Source organism: Panthera pardus, unplaced genomic scaffold, assembly GCF_024362965.1.
Source record: "Panthera pardus isolate Hobbes unplaced genomic scaffold, ASM2436296v1 HiC_scaffold_26, whole genome shotgun sequence".
NCBI lineage: Eukaryota > Metazoa > Chordata > Mammalia > Carnivora > Felidae > Panthera > Panthera pardus.
Window position 1 is genome coordinate 19,229,639 of NW_026526832.1, and position 18,118 is coordinate 19,247,756.

At 48.7% G+C, this 18,118-nt stretch overlaps 2 protein-coding genes across 2 annotated transcripts; one reads left to right on the plus strand and one right to left on the minus strand.

Moving 5' to 3' along the window:
• Positions 1-1,857: 1,857 nt before the first annotated feature.
• GCKR (glucokinase regulator) lies at positions 1,858-11,922 on the minus strand. Its single transcript, XM_053891222.1, is given in 17 exon segments — positions 1,858-2,249; positions 2,341-2,438; positions 2,631-2,727; positions 3,101-3,177; positions 3,533-3,630; positions 3,865-3,975; positions 4,630-4,796; positions 5,944-6,050; positions 8,328-8,418; positions 9,392-9,445; positions 9,625-9,691; positions 10,047-10,123; positions 10,425-10,484; positions 10,486-10,494; positions 11,118-11,186; positions 11,377-11,533; positions 11,864-11,922. Coding segments are annotated over 17 exon segments (1,512 nt in total). The 3' UTR covers positions 1,858-2,135.
• Positions 11,923-13,612: 1,690 nt separating this feature from the next.
• FNDC4 (fibronectin type III domain containing 4) lies at positions 13,613-16,646 on the plus strand. The gene is made up of 7 exons (XM_019449007.2): positions 13,613-13,962; positions 14,144-14,288; positions 14,366-14,481; positions 14,711-14,915; positions 15,364-15,453; positions 15,747-15,871; positions 16,035-16,646. Exons 2-7 carry the CDS (start codon positions 14,168-14,170, stop codon positions 16,068-16,070), a joined length of 693 nt encoding a protein of 230 aa, XP_019304552.1. The 5' UTR covers positions 13,613-13,962; positions 14,144-14,167; the 3' UTR covers positions 16,071-16,646.
• The last annotated feature ends 1,472 nt before the right edge of the window (positions 16,647-18,118 follow it).

The following is an 18,118-nucleotide window of genomic DNA, read 5'->3' on the forward strand; positions in this document are numbered from 1 at the left end:
ACCCAGTATTCAAAGGGTATGGGGGAACGAGCAATTTTCTACTTTGTTTACAAACCTTTTACATCACTTTGACAACCTGTATCCAAAAACCTTGGAGCGCCTGGGTGGCTCAGTCGGTTATGCATCTGACCCTGGCTCAGGTCATGATCTTGAGGAGGTCCAAGAGCTCGAGCCCCATGGAGCCCCAAGTCGAGCCTGGGGTCAGGCCCTGTGCTGACAGCTCAGTGTCTGGTGCCTGCTTCAGATTCTGTCTCCCTCTCTCTCCGCCCCTCCCCTGCTTGTGCTCTCTCTCTCAAAAAATAAACATTAAAAAAAATTTAATTAAAAAAAAAGCCTTAACATCTTACACACCTTTTGGCCCAGTGATTCCACTTTTGACGTTCATCCCAGGGCTTATCCTCACGAAACAGTCAAATACATGTAGAAGGATGTTCAGTGCAGTATTTTGATTAAAGCCATGATACGGAAACTATCTACAATGTCTAACAATGGAGGGAAAAGTGAACAAATTATGGTACATCCATACAGCAGGATACTACATCAACATTAAAAACAATGATGTGGATATAATTGTGCAGAAAGGTGCTCATAATTTTCAATGAAGAGAAGCAAGTTAAAAACAGCATGTCAAATATGGTCCTATTTTTGTATAAATATACTTACATTTGCATAAAAAGTCTAGAGGGACATTCTCCATAATTTGTCTAAGTGGTTTTTGGGAAGAAGGCTGTTACGGATACTTTTATCCTTCTTTTGATTTCTGTATTCTCTAAAGTTTTTACAATGAAAATATTGCTATTTTAATTACAATTTTCTTTAAAAATACAGATACCTTTCAAAAGATCACAGGTTAACACTCTCTACTGTATCCCCTAACCCTGGAATAGTACCTGGCATGTGATATGTGTATAAAAAATATTTGTTGAATGAAGAGTAAAAGAATCTGGCTCAACTCACGGGTATGGCCAAAGTGTATATTGTACAGCGAAACCAACCACGGACTTAGAGTCACAAGGCTGGGGTTTCAGTCCTGACTCCGCTTTAGTTGTGTGGCCATGATTACAATCCCTTAATCTCTTAGTTTCAACTTCCTTATTTGAGCCATGGGGGACATTAAACATACATCCTTTAGGAGACTGTTATAAGAACTGATATTATAAATGAAATACTTTGCAAAGTGCAGAGGCCTACATGTGTATTAGGTATGATGACTGTATAATAAACCGTGTAAGTGTGGAGAGGTATATCACATAAAGGAGGAGCCTAGACAATGTGGGTTTAATCAGAGAAGACTTCTTAGAAGATGTGAGATCTCAAAGGAGACAATGAATGTGGAAGGTATGCCAAAAAGTAAAGATGTGACGAATGAACAGCATTTGGAAGGGAAGATAAAGATACATGTTGGAAGCAGCATGGATCCCCTGGCTCAGGGGGAGAGGGGCTTCTGGTGAGCTCTGAGTACAGGTAAGGCAACATTCCAGCTGTTGTCTGCTCAAGTTAGGAAACTTCCTGGAGGAGGTGATCTGAATAATGGATGAGACCATGGCTCTCTAGGGCAAACCTTCAGGGCTCTCGTTGGGCCCTGTGGATGGTAAACAGGTATTGAGTGAGAAAATTGAGGGCTAGAGATGTAAAACTGCTTTCTTTCTTGGGCCACAAAGCACAGCTGAACTGACACCCAGATGTCCTGATGTCCACTTCAAACTCTAAACTGCAAAGCGCACCCAGGGTGATTATTATTTCTGTGGTTATCATCATGGGTGTACCAGATTATAATTTTACTGGTAAATAGGATCCGTATCAATGTAATATTGCCTGCAGTGAATTCAGCATAGTAAACTTGCAAACCTATACCATAAAGACTTTTGTATAGTGAGGATGACTATGGTATTGACAGTGAACCTGTAACAAAGGACCAATGAGTATCTGTCAAGTGATTGGTGGTCTGGCCTTTTTTGCATTTTTCTTTTTTGAATATTTCTGGAGAATACTGAGCCACTGCCTTGGAAACTCTGACCAGTGACCTGGTAGCCCAAGAACTTGCCCAGCTGGCTTTGTGGGAGTCCAACAAAGCTTTCTACCCACTAGCCTTGAGTTTTCTAATTTCTGGAATCCCTCCTCCTCTGAGTTCTTTTCTATAGACAACACTTTCTCATGCTCCATACCTGGATAAAGTGCCCTTCATATTCGAAGCAAAGCAGTGGCCACATGATACTGATGATGGAGGGGAAGAGTTTCTTCAGAGGGGTCTGGAGAAAGAAAGAGGAACAGAAGAAGATCTCCAGGAAGGCCTTGCTGTAAGTGCCACCCAAGGTTCCCTCCTAAAGGCTGGACCCTCACCGGCAGGGACTGCCCCACAGTGCTATGTGCCAAGGCCTGGATGTTGGCAGTCTTCTCTCTCACCTGCTCCACCAGCGTCTGCACCTCCATGAGGTTGTCTAGAAGGGGAGGGCACCGGAGTTGAAAGGCTGGCTGTTCAGCTGTACTTCCCGTTACCCTGGGGTCCAGTCAGGACATATGCCCCTGTCCCTGCCTCTGAGCAAGTGCCTTAAGACCCAGAAAAACGACAGTTCCTGAGTCACTCCACTGCCTCCATCTACTCACCCCACTGCTCCCATCTTCCCTCTTACCATCCAGGGTAAAAATGAAGACCACAGTGTCAATTTCTGTGAGGGATGGCAAGATGGAAGTCAGGAAGTCCTCCTGGGAGAAGGAGAACTGGGGACCCTGCGCAGAGGAAGATGAGAGTTCCCCCCATGAGAAACTCCAGCACATTGGTTTGGAGACTGCAGAGAGCCTCAGAGGACCTTTAATACAGTGTTCTTGTATATAGATGAAAGGTTCAAGGAGGTAGTGTTTTGCCCAAGATGATGCAGCAAGCTGAGGGAAGAGCATGGGACTAGAGCCAGCTTTAGAGGGTGAATCCAGAGCCTTCCACCATCCCTGTGCTTCCCCAAAGACTCCTGACCTCTAACCCATATTCTCTTCTCTGGATGACTACCATGTTGTACTCCCCGACCTGTCTCCACCATTCCTTACTTCCCACTCCCTGCTCACCAGTCACCTTCACAACCTCTCCCACATCCCATCATCCTCCCACCTGGCTGATGAGCTCAGCCTTCTGGTTAAACATATCACTGTGATCACCAATGAGAAAGCCACAGACATCTCGGAAATCTGGAAAGTTTAAGGACGGAGAGAGGAGTAATGGGCTTTATGGGAAAGAAAGGTTCCAGACTTGGGGGGGGGGCGCAGATGTTAATGGGGCTTGGAGAAAAGTGGCAAGTGGGGTGTAGGATGAGGTGTAGCACACATGAGAGGCCACAACTAAAGCAGGGCTGGGAACTGAGGGACCAAGGCCGGAATAGGGGTTCAAAGGAAAGAGTATTTGACTGAAATGCCTATTCAGATAGAAAAGAATGGACATTGAATGAGGAACCCTCATGGGTTGGGAGTAGGAAAGTGTTTCGATAGCAGACCAACTGGTTTGCATCAGGAGGAACCAGGAAGAGAGTCTGGCCTGGGGTTCCACCAGCACCAAAGGTGTGGATGCACTCCACTCCATCCATGATGGCAATGATGCCAAGGGTCTGCCAACCAACAAGGTACACTCAGCCTTTTTTCTCCAGGCTGAGAATGGGCCAGAGGTAAGGACATGAGAGATCACAATAAAAAAAAAAAAAAGAAGAAAGAAAAAGCCAGGGATCAGAGAAAGATGCGTATGTCAGAGCACAGGACTAAACCAACAGAAAGCCTGCCATGACCCTCCACCATGCAGATCTGCTACCCTCACCATGTTAACATGTGTTCTAAGGACATTCCCCACCCACACCACTTCCCCCCTCCAAACACATTTCCACACACCTGGTGCTGGCTTGCTTCATCAGGGTCGCGCTCTTAGGGCTTTGGCTATAGGTCACCTGATGAGACCGCTCAAATGTCCACAGGATTTCCAGAAGGCATCTGGGAGAAAGGCTAGCAGTTCCCAGGGTGGGCCCAGTGCCCCCTCAGAAAGTATGAGTATCACCCCTGCCCAGGGGAAGGCACAATTCCCTTAAAACTAAGTTCTACTGGCCCTTCATGGAAGTGCAGTGAGTGGACCCCGACAGCATTCCAGAAGAGCAGAAAAAGTTTCAGTGAGCAGAAAACAAAGACCAGACAGAAGGACAAGGACATGGGAGAAGGATAGGATCAGAGTTGGTGAGAAGGTAGGTGGAGAGTCTGGGAGCCAGGCCAGAAACCCTGGTAAGGGAAGAAGCCCCCAGCAGAATGAGCTCTTCCTGCCTGATCTGGACCATCCCTAAGTCACAGACTCTCCGAAGCTAGGTTAGTTTTGGATGTCCCAGGTGGGTTCAGGGATTAGGTGCTCCAGGTGGGCACAGGGATTAGTGGGCCCTGAGGAATCCAGGGTCCACTGGAAACAATCGAGACTCTAGGACTGCGTGGTAGGAACAGTGGCATCCCCAGGCCAGCTCTTTTCCCACGGGAGGAGCGGTGGCGCCTCTCACCCTTGCTGCCACTAACCAGTCTCTGAGTCCGGACCTGCCACCCCCCAACCTGTACCATCCCACTCCCTGCCTGACTCTGAGCTTTCTCTTGTTCAGATCTTCCCTACCTCTCTGACGCTGCAATGCCCCCTGGTCCACAGTCTTGTGCGCTGCCAGTAACAGGGTTTCCAACAGGATCTTGGTAGCGTTTCTACCTTTCATCCAGGATGACCCACTGAGGCCCGGGGCTGAGGAGGTGATGACACCCAGGAGGAATTGGGGAGGAAGGAGAATCCCCGAGCTCACTAGTTAGTGATCACTGGGCACGCAGTCTGGTTAGTGACTCCCGGGCATGTGCTCTAGTTAGTGGCCCTTGGGCATGGAGTCTAGGTAGTGACTCTTGGGCATGCAGTCTGGTTAGAGGCCACTCGGCATGCATATGGCAGTACTGGTGGTGCTCAGTATGCTATGAGGAGTGCTGGGTTGAGGGCTTAACTGAGAGAAGGAGAAGAGAGAGAGTAAGGGCCACCTCTGGTTGTTTCTATGGTACATTCAGGACTCTGAGGAGGAAGCCACAGGGACTGGATGTCCTGCTAGCTGGAGATAAGCGTTTTTCACTGAGGGTCTTTTTTTCCCCCCAAGAACTTTCTCCCCACTCAAGGCCCCATTTTTTAAAGAGCAGTTTTTCAATGCAAACACCACATTTCATGTTCTTTGGACAGATCAATGAAGCAGCCATTGTAATGGTCCAGGTAGGTAACACGACACACCAAACATAAAGAGATTATTGCAAAAAGCAGGACAAAGGCAGTGTCTGAGAAAAGGAGATTAAAAGCAATCAACTGCAGGCAGGAGAGGGGAGCTCCTGAGAGATGAAAGATATGGCACTCACATGTGACGTGGGGTTCCTGCCTTCCCATCTCACCAAAGGAAGAGCAAAGAGAATGTCACAGCCATGCCCGTCACAGGCAGGGAGGGGCAGTGACAGCGATTCAGCCAAGGCTCCTGCCAAGTCAAAGTGAGTATAGACGATGCCGGTGCCATGCATCCTCGATGCAGAGAAAAAGGCACAGGAGCACAGGAGGCTTGGAAGGCCCACTCAGTTTTGGAGAAGATTAGAAAGCAGAAGAATGAAACTGAATGCCATATTTTTTAAAGCCCATCTTTGAAATTAAAACACAAAAGAACAACTCTTTCTACTGATAGATGAAGAAGAGGTTCTTCAAACAGGAAACTGCCCTAGATGGCTTAGGTATTTGATGATGACTGATTTAAGAGGCAGGGTCAGGATGGAAACACATCTTAAGGTGAACAAGGAAAGGGGAAAATAGGATTTGCTTTACAACACTTTAGTTGACACACAACGCCAGGAATTCAAACCAGATGTAACAACCTAAAATTGGAGGCATTTGGGAAGTGGCAAGCATTCCCTAGGTGGGGGTGGGGAGGATCCTACCCCAATTGCAGGATTGAGCACAAAAGCTTCCTGTTTCTCTTGCAGTTTCTGCATCCGTTCTGCTACTTGTCAGAATGTCGAACGCCAGTCTTCAATGGGGTCATTTCCGGGGCCCACAGAGAGACAGAGGTGGGGAGATTATCTGTAAGGATCTCAACGAAGGGCTTCAGATGGGAATCAGGATCAAAGACCACATTGAGATTGGGGTCCAAGGACAACAACCTCCTAGAGAGGTGTGCTTTAGAGCTCTTAGGGGCGCTGTGTCCCTGAACCCCAAGGACAAGGGTTTGTAAAACATTCAGCGATTTAATCCCAGAGCATAGCCAACTCTCAAACCTAAAACTCCAGCCTGAGACCAGAACTTTCTTGTATCCTGGTCCTTGCACATGTTCCACTGTCATGACCATACTACCCACACTCTCTGTAGGCCCCTGGAGGAGTACCTATCATCAGAATGTCAAAATTGCCACCTTATTTTCAGTCGTAGGGTCCATCAGAAGCCCTTCCCATTTCCGGAAATATATTTGGGAAATCTCCCCAAATAGCAAACCCCTCACTACCTGAGGGACAAGACAACAGTTCCTCCTGAAGGAACCCAATTACAAGGTATGAGGCATAGCACCTAACAGTTGGCAAACATACCTTTAATAAATGAATCCTGAAGAAAACAATGTGCTAATGGGACAAGAGAGTAACAATCTTGTTGGCTGCGTAGGTGTAACCATGGAATCTCTGAAGAATGGGGATCTTCTGTAGTTGATCTCTGCTTGTCAATTCTGCTAGGGGATAATTAGCAAATCACCTATTGTGGCAGGATCTCAAAGAGTTACCTTTGAGTTCTCCCTAACCTCCCCTTATCATCCCAACCCTGCAAAAATTCTACCCCTTCTTGAACTATTTTTACATTTTTTCATCTGTATTTCTTCGAGGGCAAACAAGTTTCACATATTACATACCCATTGTGTTAAGTGTTTCCTATCATTTGTCCTCAAACTACTTCTGAAACTCCTCTCCCAGAGAGAGGAGACAGTGTTCACTGGGTGGTTTAAAACCGAGATTCTTAAACTTGGCTAGTCATCAAAATCACCTGGGGAGTTTTGTTTGTTTGTTTTTTAAACTACCCATTTCTGAGTACCACGCCCACCCTGAGAATCAGCTCCAGGAGTTCTGGAAAGGAGCCCGAAAATCTGTATTTTTAAAATGCTTCCCAGACGATTCTGAAGATCAGCCAAGTTTGGGAGCCACTGATTTAAGGAACAACTGGAAGATCTCCACGCCTACATTGTTTGAAATCCTTCATTTCACTTAGTCACAGTGCCTGAAATTAGCATCATTTGCCGCAGATACATTTTTGGTGAAGGAGAGTCCTCCATTAAAAGGATCAGGGTTAAAAGTATCTCAGACTCATTTATATGTTCATACGAACTACACTACAAGCCTGGAATCTAGGAGTTGAGAAAAGGGCCTCAGAAAGAACCCAGCTGTCCCTCCCTCCAAGACCACCATTGAATGTGCAAAGCTGCTTTTGAGGAATCAACAAGCCTTCTCTGGAATGCTCCAGAGAAGGAAGCCTTCAGCTTCATCAGGGCGTCCACTCCAAAGGTTAATTTACAGAGTTCCCCAAACCTGCCTGTGCACCAAAATCTCCAGGGATGTTTTTAAAAAATAGATATTTCGGGGCCTTACCCCAAACCAACAACATCAGAGCTCTCACACAAGGGGCTAAGAATCTACTTTCTTAATCCTTTAACACTGTCAAGGCAGCACATTCACAGAACCACCTGAGCACTATTGGTTTCCTATGCTGACCTTCTCTGAGATCAAAGTGACCATTCACCTAGAGAATAAGAGGGAGGTGATTTGGTGGCACAGAGTTCTCAGGAAAGGGGAACCGGGTGAGGGATTTGAGTAGCCAGAGGGGACTGAAGGGGTGCCCAGAATGACAAAAGAGAATGGATGCTAAAATAAGGGAGCTGGGCAAAGGGAGTCAGTACCCAACACTCCTTTGAAAAGACACTTGAAAGAAAGTACAGAACTTTGTGGTATGCATTTCCCTGACCCTATTATATCTTCTAGCCCTTGTTTTCCTTGTCTCTTCCCTCTCTGTTTTGAATGCATCCTTTATTGGATTTTGTGTGGTCTTTGTAAGCTGCTTTTAATCTTTTCTGAAACAAGAGAATAAATCAACCAACTGACCAAAACCACAAAAATAAAAACCAAAATTCATAAGCTTAGGGACAGTCTATATTTACTTTAATATTCTGAGATGTGACTAATGAGACCTTAAAAACCATGCCCTCACCTTTGTGGATTTTGGCAGGGCTCCTCTCCGCCTCCCCCTGGGGGGTTGGCCAATCATCACCTTTCATCACGGAAGGCTCACCTGGCCATGTTCACGGGGTTGAAACCTACCAGGACTGGCAAGATGGTTGGGTTATCCATGCAGTAGTCCATCTGGCCCGCCACAAAGGGAGCCTGATGGTAGGGAGAGAAAAATAGGCATGATGAGAGGGGTTACTCTAGTGTTGCCCAAGGCCCATGTGCATCAGAATCCCCCAGAATGCTTGTTAGAAACGCATATTCCCAGGCCCAGTTAAGATCTACTGGATCCACATTTGAAGGGAAAGCCCAGGGCCTGTATTTTTAACAAGATCCCCCAAGGATGTCCTCTGCATGGTAAATTTTGAAAACTACTCAACTAAATTGTATGCTCCTTAAGCTCAGTGTCCTGCCCTCCTTGTGTGCCTCCTTCCACATCGGGCATCGCTGAACTCGTTTCTGTTTAGTGAATTGTTAGAATCAGCTGCAGTTGTGAGGGAAAATTTGGGTCACCTAGTCCAGTGCTTCTCAAACAGGCTACCTGGGAATCTTGTTAAAATGCAGAGTCAGACGCAGTAGGTCTGGGGTGGGACATGAGATTCTGCATTTCTAGCAAATCCCAGGAGATACTAATGTCGCTGTGTGAAGACCATACTTAAGTAGCAAGGGACTGGTCCAGGGGTCAGCTCTTTCTGTAAAGAGTGAGAGAGTAAGTATTTTAGGCTTTGTGGGCCCTATGATCTCTGTGCAATACTCAACCCTACCGTTGTAGGGTGAAGTAGTCATAGATATTACATAAACACAAACAGCTGTGTTTCAGTAAAACTTTACTTACAAAAACAAGCAGTGGCAGGATTGACCTGCCAGGGTAGTCTGCTGACCCTGGGACTAGTCCATCTATCTTGGTTATTGAACGGATTGATATACAAGTATTCTGAAATAGGATCCTTTTCCCATTGTCCCACATTCATACAACTGGGTCTTAATTAGTGAGAGTAAAATCAAAATTCCTTATGCAAACCCTCTCTGTTGTCTAGCACCCACTTCATCAATCTATTTTCCATGCTATTCTATTCCCACTTCCTTTCTCCCCATAGGATAGATCCACCCAGCCTGTCTTCACACCCACAAAGAGTCCCACCGAAATGCCAGTGACAATCACCCTCTTCTTCCCAGCAGCCACCTAGGAGAGGAGGATGGGTGAAGCAGTGCCACCAGGAGGATTCTAGGATGCAAACCTATCAGGTGGGAATGTCAGGGGCAGGACTGGGGAAGGGAATGGGCTTTGGCTAGATAGGGGCTTTCGTGTCATCATGAGAAGGAACAGAGGTCTCTGGTTGATTCTTAGTGGAAGACACAGACCTTCTTTAGTTCCTCAATCCCGTGCAGAGCACTATCTTCTGCCCCCTCCCTAGATGCCACCACAGGCCTAAGAGGACAGACTCAAGGTCAGTGGCACTGGTTTGGAAGTAGAAGCCTATGGTATATTAGGGCAGGCTGCTTTGAGAGAAGGGAATGAAGGGAAAGCTACCATTGACTGAACACCTACTCTTTGCTTGGCACCATAACAGATACTCTATAGGGCTGAAAAACTCAAATACCTACAAAGGCAAGTCATATAATTTAAGTATGTGAAGGCAATAAGTGTAAGGCAATAAGAAACAATGGGGACCAAAGCAAACTGGATACAATCTCCATCTAAAAGCCTTAAAATTAAATTTCTAAAAAACACTATCCAGGCCAAGCAAAATATTCATAGACCAACATAGACCAATTTGGCTTACCTGTCACCTCCTGCAATGAGGTAGGTGTAAAGAGGTTTCTGTCCTAAACCTTTCTGACAAAGCAAAGGAGCAATTATCTTGGATTTTCGACACCTAGAGAGTAGACACTGTGTAAGGATTCTCTCAGGTCAGTGCTTAAGCCAGTACTGCCTGGAAGCTGGCACTTAAAACGCTACTTGCAGATGATTGATTGGGGGTGGGGGGAATGGGCTGTAGAGACAGAAGATATGGGGCTCCATATGGGGTGAGATCCAGCTTGGAAGAGAGGGAGCCAGGGCTAGAGGGGTCCACCTAGGAGCTTAGCTATGATTAGCTTTGTGGTCCTGAGGGTCACCCCAAGAAGGCAGGGGGAGGAAAATCAGGGATAGGGGTACTCACCGACATGAGGAATGCCATCCTGCCAGAGGTGCCCCCTCCACTCAACACCACCAGCCCCCCCCTCAGGCTCCTGAGAAAGGAAAAATGCCTATGTCGCCATGGCCTAGCTCAGGTTGGGGAAGCATGTTCTTTTCTTTGTCAGTAGCAGAACAGGAATTAGGGAGTCTTCTTAAGCCTCTTATGACAAAAGTGAACAGAACATAAGCAGTACGATGTGGCAGAAAAAATCCTGGATTTGAGAAAGAAACTTCAGTCTGCTCCTAACTCTGGCTTAGCTACTTATTCAAACCCTTACTTATTCCAGAAAGGACCGAGCAGCTTGGTCATCAACCAATCAATCAATCAGTAACGCAGCGCTACCCAGCAATTATTAGCTGGATATATTTGGGCAAGCTACTGTGATTTTGTTTTCCTATCTGGAAAAAAAAAGGAGACAATCACACTAATTTCACAGGTTTTTGCAAAGGTGATGAGTGTGAAAGTACATGGTCAATTATAAAGTATTATGCAGATAATAGTTATTTTAATTACTGTGGATTAATAACATGACAATAAAGATCTCAGGGGGAGGACTGGGAGAAAGGAGAACTGAGATCTAGCAAAATGAGAAGTGGAGGCCAAAAAAAAAAAAAAAAAAAAAGAGAAAGGTGGAGAGAACAGAAGTTCAGGTGGGAGCAGATGAAGAGTCAGTACCTTCAGCACTTCCTGAACTTTTCCAGCCACTTGTACCATGGTGGTCAGAATTGATTCACTATACAGTCACTATAGGGAATACGCAGGAATCAGAAGCCAAGAAAAAGAGAATGGATTGGGATGGGGGAGAATGAATGTTGCAATGGAGGGGCTCTCAGGGTTTCAAATATTAAGGACTATGGTCTCAGAGAGCAGAGGTTAAGGTGCGGTTGGGGTTGGTATCTCTATTTTCAGTGTCCAGGGAATGGGTCTGGGTCACCTGGTACGTGGGCATGACTTGCCCCTTCTCCTGGAAGATCTCAGCATCACATTGCCCCAGCAATCGAACAATTTGTTCAGCATCTGCTCTGTCCAGGTCCTGGGTCAGTGGGTTTGACTTCTCTGTGGCTGGCAGGGGCTGCCTCATACCCAGACAACTAGAGGGAAGGGGGCACAAAGATACAGGCAGGAAGCCGAAGCCTCATTCATACCTGCTGATCCAGAGGTGGGAGTGGCAGCAGGCGCAGTACTTGGACACAGACACACACACACACACACACACACACACACACACACACACGCACACACACACACCACCCAAGGATTTAGCCTGCACTTGGTACTCTGGGCCTATAAGGGAAAGAAGATCAGGAAGGAAGATGGGAAGGAGGAGGGAGAGAACAGAAACCAAGGGTGGAGGAAAGTCCAGAAAAGAAATGATTCTAGGAATCAATGCAGAAGACCAACATGGAGAAGGGGGTCTCAACTCCCACTTGCCAGGCTCTGGGGTCTCAATCACATGTTGAAACTGTTTTGTGCCCGGCATGGTTGCACGCTGTGGACACCCTGTCATACCTGCCTCTTCAGCCACGCAAATCTTTCTGTCACACTAACTCGGCTTCCAGCTGGCAGGGCCTTATCTGAGCCACAGTGATGATTAACCCAAGTACCCTGGCCTCTCTGAGTACCACCCCCTCTGAGCACCTCTTCCTGCACCCTTTCCTGGTCAGTAGGCCCCCAGCCCACTCGTCACCTCAGGGGAGCTCCTGGGGTCCTTCTTTGCATGCATGCAGACTGCCCAGCCTCTGCTTTGCCCCTAAAGAGGAAACCTGAGGTTCATTACTCTTGCCCTTTGGACACAATGACCTCTTCTCTGGATGACCTGGAGGCTGGAAGTGCAGGATAATACTCAGGCTCAGGCTCAAGCCCAGGGCAGTGAGAATCCCTGAGCAAGAGTGCTCTGGGACCAGGATGCATCAGGAGGCCAGAGATCAGGATCTTCAGGGACAGTGGAGGTCAGAGGACCTGGACCATAGCTTGATCACATGCTCAAAACACCCAGTCCTCCCTCTTGACCCATTTCACTCTTTCATCTCAGAAGGAAGGCAACAGAAGCTTCAGAGCCCCAGGGGGACACACATTGAACTGGATATTACAGGAGAAAGTGCCACAGAAATAGAAATGCTGCAATGAGAATTAGAAACCAAAGTACCTGCCCTAAATACATTAGCCAACATTTATTTACACTGAACAATGCACTTTTCACATATCTTATCTCATTGGATACATTAACACTAAGAAGATTGTATTGACACCCTCATTTTTCAGATGGTGAAACTGAGGCTCAGATAAGTGTTTTGCTAAAGATCACATAGCTGACACAATTGGAACTCACACCCAGGTTGTCACTCCAGATCTCATGAAATAACTTAAGGATTTACATGTTTGTTGAATGAATGAAGTAACTAACAGATTAAGTACAAATTACTGATAATCTCTCACTCACATAGTGTTGTAAGATTTATAAAGACATTTCCCAACATTTTCTCATTCGATCTTCCCAACAGCCCTATGAAGTTCTGGACCCTCTGATTTGTAGGTAGGAAACCTGAGACTTAGGTGACCAATTTCTCCATGCCAAGCAGTAAGTGGCAGAGCTAAGACAAGAACCATAGGTCGCTCGCTGCTCTTTAGATTTCCCCCTATACACCCAGCAATCTTAATAATTACTGTATCTCCAGCTCTTAACATGCCAGAACACATAGGTGACGCTCAATAAATATTTGTTTAATAACTGAAAGAATGAATGAGAGAGTGAAGAGAATCAATATCAGATTATGAATGGGGAAGAGATTTAAAAGCTGACGCAGTCTACAAGTAGGAGATTGTTAAAACAATTATCTCCGCCACGCTATCCCTCCCGTACGGGAGGTGCAATTCCTTCTCCCAACTTGGCTAATTCCAGCGCGGGAGGGAGGGGCCCTCCCAGGTGCAGGAGACCCTCACACCTGCGCCTCTCCCCACGCCCCCCGCCGGCTCCAGGGCCGGAGCCGGGATCGGAGGGATGGGGACCCGGGAGGCCGCCAATGGGAGGGTCGTGGGAGGAGCCCCGGGAGAACGGGGTCGAAGGGGGGGGGGGCAGGAGGGGGATGACGGCTGCGAGAACCCCAGCGGGGCGGGGCGGGCCGGCACGTCCCGGTCGGGCTGCGGCGGAGCGAGCGGGGCCAGCTCTGCAGAAGGCGGCGGCTGGCTGGCCGGGACGGTCACATCCCGCTGCAGGGGCCGGCGGAGCAGCCGCACTGCCTCCCGCACCCGGACTCAGGCCAGCGGCCAGGCCGCGCCGGCACCGCCCCCTGCTCGAGGACAGACTACGCGGCCCGTCCGAGCTCTGGGGGCCCCGCAGCCCCGCGGCCGGCTCCCGCTACGCCTCCGCTCGCCCTCTGTCCGCAGCTCGGTCCCGCGCTGCCCCCCGCGCTGGGCCCGCGCCGGGATGGGGTAGGGGCAGCGCCACGGAGTCGGGCGATGGGCCGCCCTCTGGGCACCGAGCAGCCCCCCGAGGCCTGACCGATCGCGAGGACCGGCGGAGGTGGGTGTGGGCAGGGCAGAGCCGCGCACCCGGGTGCCCGGGTGATGCGGGGGCGGAGAAGACGTGGAGGGAAGGGGGGCTCCCGGGATGCTGTGGGCGGTGGGGAGCCCGGGAGAGCTGCTGCCACCGTGCGTTCTGGGCAGTCCTTGAACCCCCACCCCCCAACTCCTGCCACCTCCAGGAGCCCCGCCTGGATGTCAAGCGGATGCCCCAGTGCCTCCCAGCGGACTCGGTGGGGACCATGGCTTCGCTGATGCCCCTCTCCCCATATTTAAGCCCCACGGTCCTCCTGCTGGTCAGTTGTGACCTGGGCTTTGTGCGAGCAGGTGAGTAAAGGGGGCGTGGGGTTAACCAGAGCTTGTGGATGGTACCTGTTAACCTGTTAACTCACTGGCACCCACAGACCGGCCTCCCTCTCCTGTGAATGTGACAGTCACTCACCTCAGAGCCAACTCGGCCACTGTGTCCTGGGACGTCCCAGAAGGCAACATCGTCATTGGCTACTCCATTTCCCAGCAAGTATGAATCACCCTTCTGCTCCCTCAACCTGTGTCCTTGGATCTCTGAACATTCCTTCAGTTACCCCCACCCCAGAACTAAGCTCCCCTCCCAATGGTGGGGGAAGCTGGGACCTGATGTTCCCTCAGTCTCAGGCTGCCTTTTTCACCCTACTCCGTGGAGTGCTTGGATGTTCAAGAGTCCTGGGACTGGTGTGAGACTGCCTTCCTGTCCCATCATCTCCCTGCAGAGACAGAATGGCCCTGGACAGCGTGTGATCCGGGAGGTGAACACCACCACTCGGGCCTGTGCCCTCTGGGGCCTGGCTGAAGACAGTGACTACACAGTGCAGGTCAGGAGCATCGGCCTGCGGGGAGAGAGCCCCCCAGGGCCTCGGGTGCACTTCCGAACTCTCAAGGGTTCTGACCGGCTACCCTCAAACAGCTCAAGCCCAGGTGAGGGTCTCAGCTATTCTCCATTCCCTAAACTTTGGATTCTCTGGCTTTTTACCTAGCCTTTAGCCTCTTGTTTATTTCCCCCAAAACGGCAACACTCTAGCTTAGATGAATAAAAGGATGATTTAATTCATCATACTGCCAAGAAAGGAAGGAAAAAGGTTGGCAGGGGACTGGATATAGACAGGCTGATAATGAATCGTTTGGGAGAAGGGCTTTTAAGCTTCCTTTTACCCATCCTTAGTTCACAGCCTCCACCGCAGCCTGCGTGAGTACTCGCATGCAGCCCTCCTGCTTTTTGGTCGCTAACTACCTGCCCACCAATAGCTTCCTAGAGAGCGGCTACCGGGGGCAACCCTGTGATAAGTCTACCCTGACACTAGTGTCCAGAATCATAGAACTCTGTAGCTGCTCCCCCATAACCTGGAGTCTATCTCCTCCTTCTTAGGTGACATCACAGTGGAGGGTCTGGATGGAGAGCGACCGCTGCAGACAGGGGAAGTGGTCATCATTGTGGTGGTGTTGCTCATGTGGGCTGGTGAGTAAGCAGCTGGACCGGGGGGCCAAAGATTGGGGGGTGGGGAGCTCAGTGAAGGCGGGACATGGTAAAGGTTGTTGGGAGAAAAGGCAGGGAGAGAAATGGAGTGGGGAGATGGTTAGTTGAGGGGAGTGAGCAGAAGTTGGAGGAGAGGAAGATTAAGAGGGTGGTGCTTGTACATGGGCACCAGAAATTCAAGGATTTTCTAGAAACTGTATGATTATCTCACTGCCCTTCAAGGCTGTGAGTGGGGAGGTCAAGATCAAGGCTCAGATTGTATTGTTGTGTTTCAGCTGTAATTGGGCTATTCTGCCGCCAGTATGATATCATCAAGGATAATGACTCCAACAACAACCCCAAGGAGAAGGGGAAGGGGCCGGAACAGAGTCCTCAGGGAAGGCCAGTGGGGACAAGACAGGTGATGTGGGGTCTGAGGGAGGGAAAGGTGATTTTGCTTCTAGGAGCAGCCGTGGAAAGGGAGAAGGGCAAGGAGGGGCAGGAAAAGAAGGAGAATGGATATTTGGGATGGAGAAGGCTACAACTTTGCCACAATTAGAGACTCAAGCCATTTTCTTTTACAGAAAAAGTCCCCATCCATCAACACCATCGATGTATGAATGAAGAAACAGAACCAGAAAACAGATGCACTAGCAACCTGGGGATGGGGATGGGGTCAGGGAGAGCCCCAGCTGGTGATCTGCCCAAGACTGAAGGATCCCAGTTTCCTAGAGGGTAATGACACTCCCACAACCTCAGGCCTGGTACCCGTCCTCTTTCCACTGTGAGCAGGGCCAGAAGGTAGGTCTTAGGGTCTGCACCCCTGGCCCTGGGGAATGGCTATCAGATGGGATACATCCTTCCATCCCCCAGGTCCAGGGGAGAGTCACTTACTCAACTGTATCCCATTAGGTCCCAAACGGGACCCCCATTTCACCTGCATCAGGACTCTCGGCATCCCCAGCTGCCCCCACATCTTGCCTCTGGGTCTCAGAGAGGGGTGTTTCTTTGGGGACTCCCCCTCCCCCAGCAAATAAAAGGAAATGTCTGGGTCTGGAGGCAGATGCCGCACTGCACTACTCCAATGTCTTCCATGGAGCCTCGGGTGCTCCCCCTCTCACCTGGTAGCCCCTCCAGCTGCTGGTGACCTCACCCCTTGGACATTTTTCCAATAAAGGTTCTTGGACAAACTGGAACTGACTGTATGGTATACTGTATAGTATGCTGAAGACATTTCCCCACTGCCTCTCCCCTGACTATAAGGGCCTCTCACACCACCAACTCGACAGGAGCACTATCATTTTTAGGTGTTTGTTTTGATTCTCTAGCCTGGGATGGGTGGAGAGAGGCCAGAAATGGGTGTAGAAAACTAGAGCCCTAGTTCCTTTTGTTTTGTTCAGTGAGAAGGGGGAGAAGGTGAAGAAGGGGATATAAGTTCTCCCATACCAGTGGAAACTAAGGTTATACCACACGAGAAGGCCAGTAACCTTTTTATGTTCGCTGCCCACGTTGACACCCAAGCTCTTCACCATTTATCCCTCTGATTCCTCCATCACCCTGAGGTGATTTTCAGAAAAGGACTCAACAGTGTCTTGGGACAAATGAAAGAGCAGCTACACTAATGGATCCCTTGGTGCCACGTGCTCCTATCCTGTGCATTCCTGTACCTATTCTTCCCTGCCCTCACTTTCCCTTTTGTCTCCATCTCTGTCTCTGTTCATTCTGTCGAAAGTCAATAATAATTGTAAAGTGCAAATGAGTTTATATTCACTCTCCGCCACTACGTTCAGAGGAGGATTATGGAAATAAAACTGAGGGGTTGGAATCCCCCCTGTCAAAAGACTTCTACTTTGGGCTCTGGGGCGACTTGTTTCCTGTGAAAATAGGGGCTGTCCTCTACTCTTTCCTAAATTCCGGGGGGGGGGGGGGGTGGTGCCAGTGAGAGAAATAGCTGTTGACGTTTGCATCCACTGTGGGGGAAAGGATTCAGAACCCAGAACTGGTGTAGACAGCATATGCTACATTTTCTGGAGACGTACAGGTCTTCTCAACTTTGGATCTTTCCAGAGGAGGTATATAAATAACTCTCCTTCTCTGTATCTCAGTCTCTCTGGTATGTTACAAGAATTTAGACCAATAATTCTGAAATGGACCCCAATCCAAAGAGAGATCAAGAAGTCAATATCCTTTCTACTCAAACAAGCTCCAACCCCAGGTATCACAAGACTTAACCTTAACCTATCAGGTGAGCCAAGCTCCGGTTTGCCCTCTACCTTGAACCATAGAAGCATCCTGATCTGGGCAGCTGTCTTTAATCCACTGCCCCCCAATTCTGAAGTAGGGTACCTTACCTCTCACTGGCTACGAGTTCCAAAACACTCATCTCTCAGACTCTGGACACATCATTTCTTGGGATGGGGGTGGCACAGGGTATAGAAGCATTGCATGGAGATGGAGAGACAGGAGTTCAGAAGGGATATAAAGGGTGTTTAAATGCACCAGCTCTGGGTTGAATCCCAGTTACATCCTTTACTGGCTGTTAGTTTGGGTCCGTGACCCTTCTAATCCCGAGCCTCCTATTATGTAAAATGGGCCTAATAATGTCATCGCCTTCAAAAAGTGTCTTTGAGATTAAATGAGATAATGCATGTACAGCACTTTGCACAGT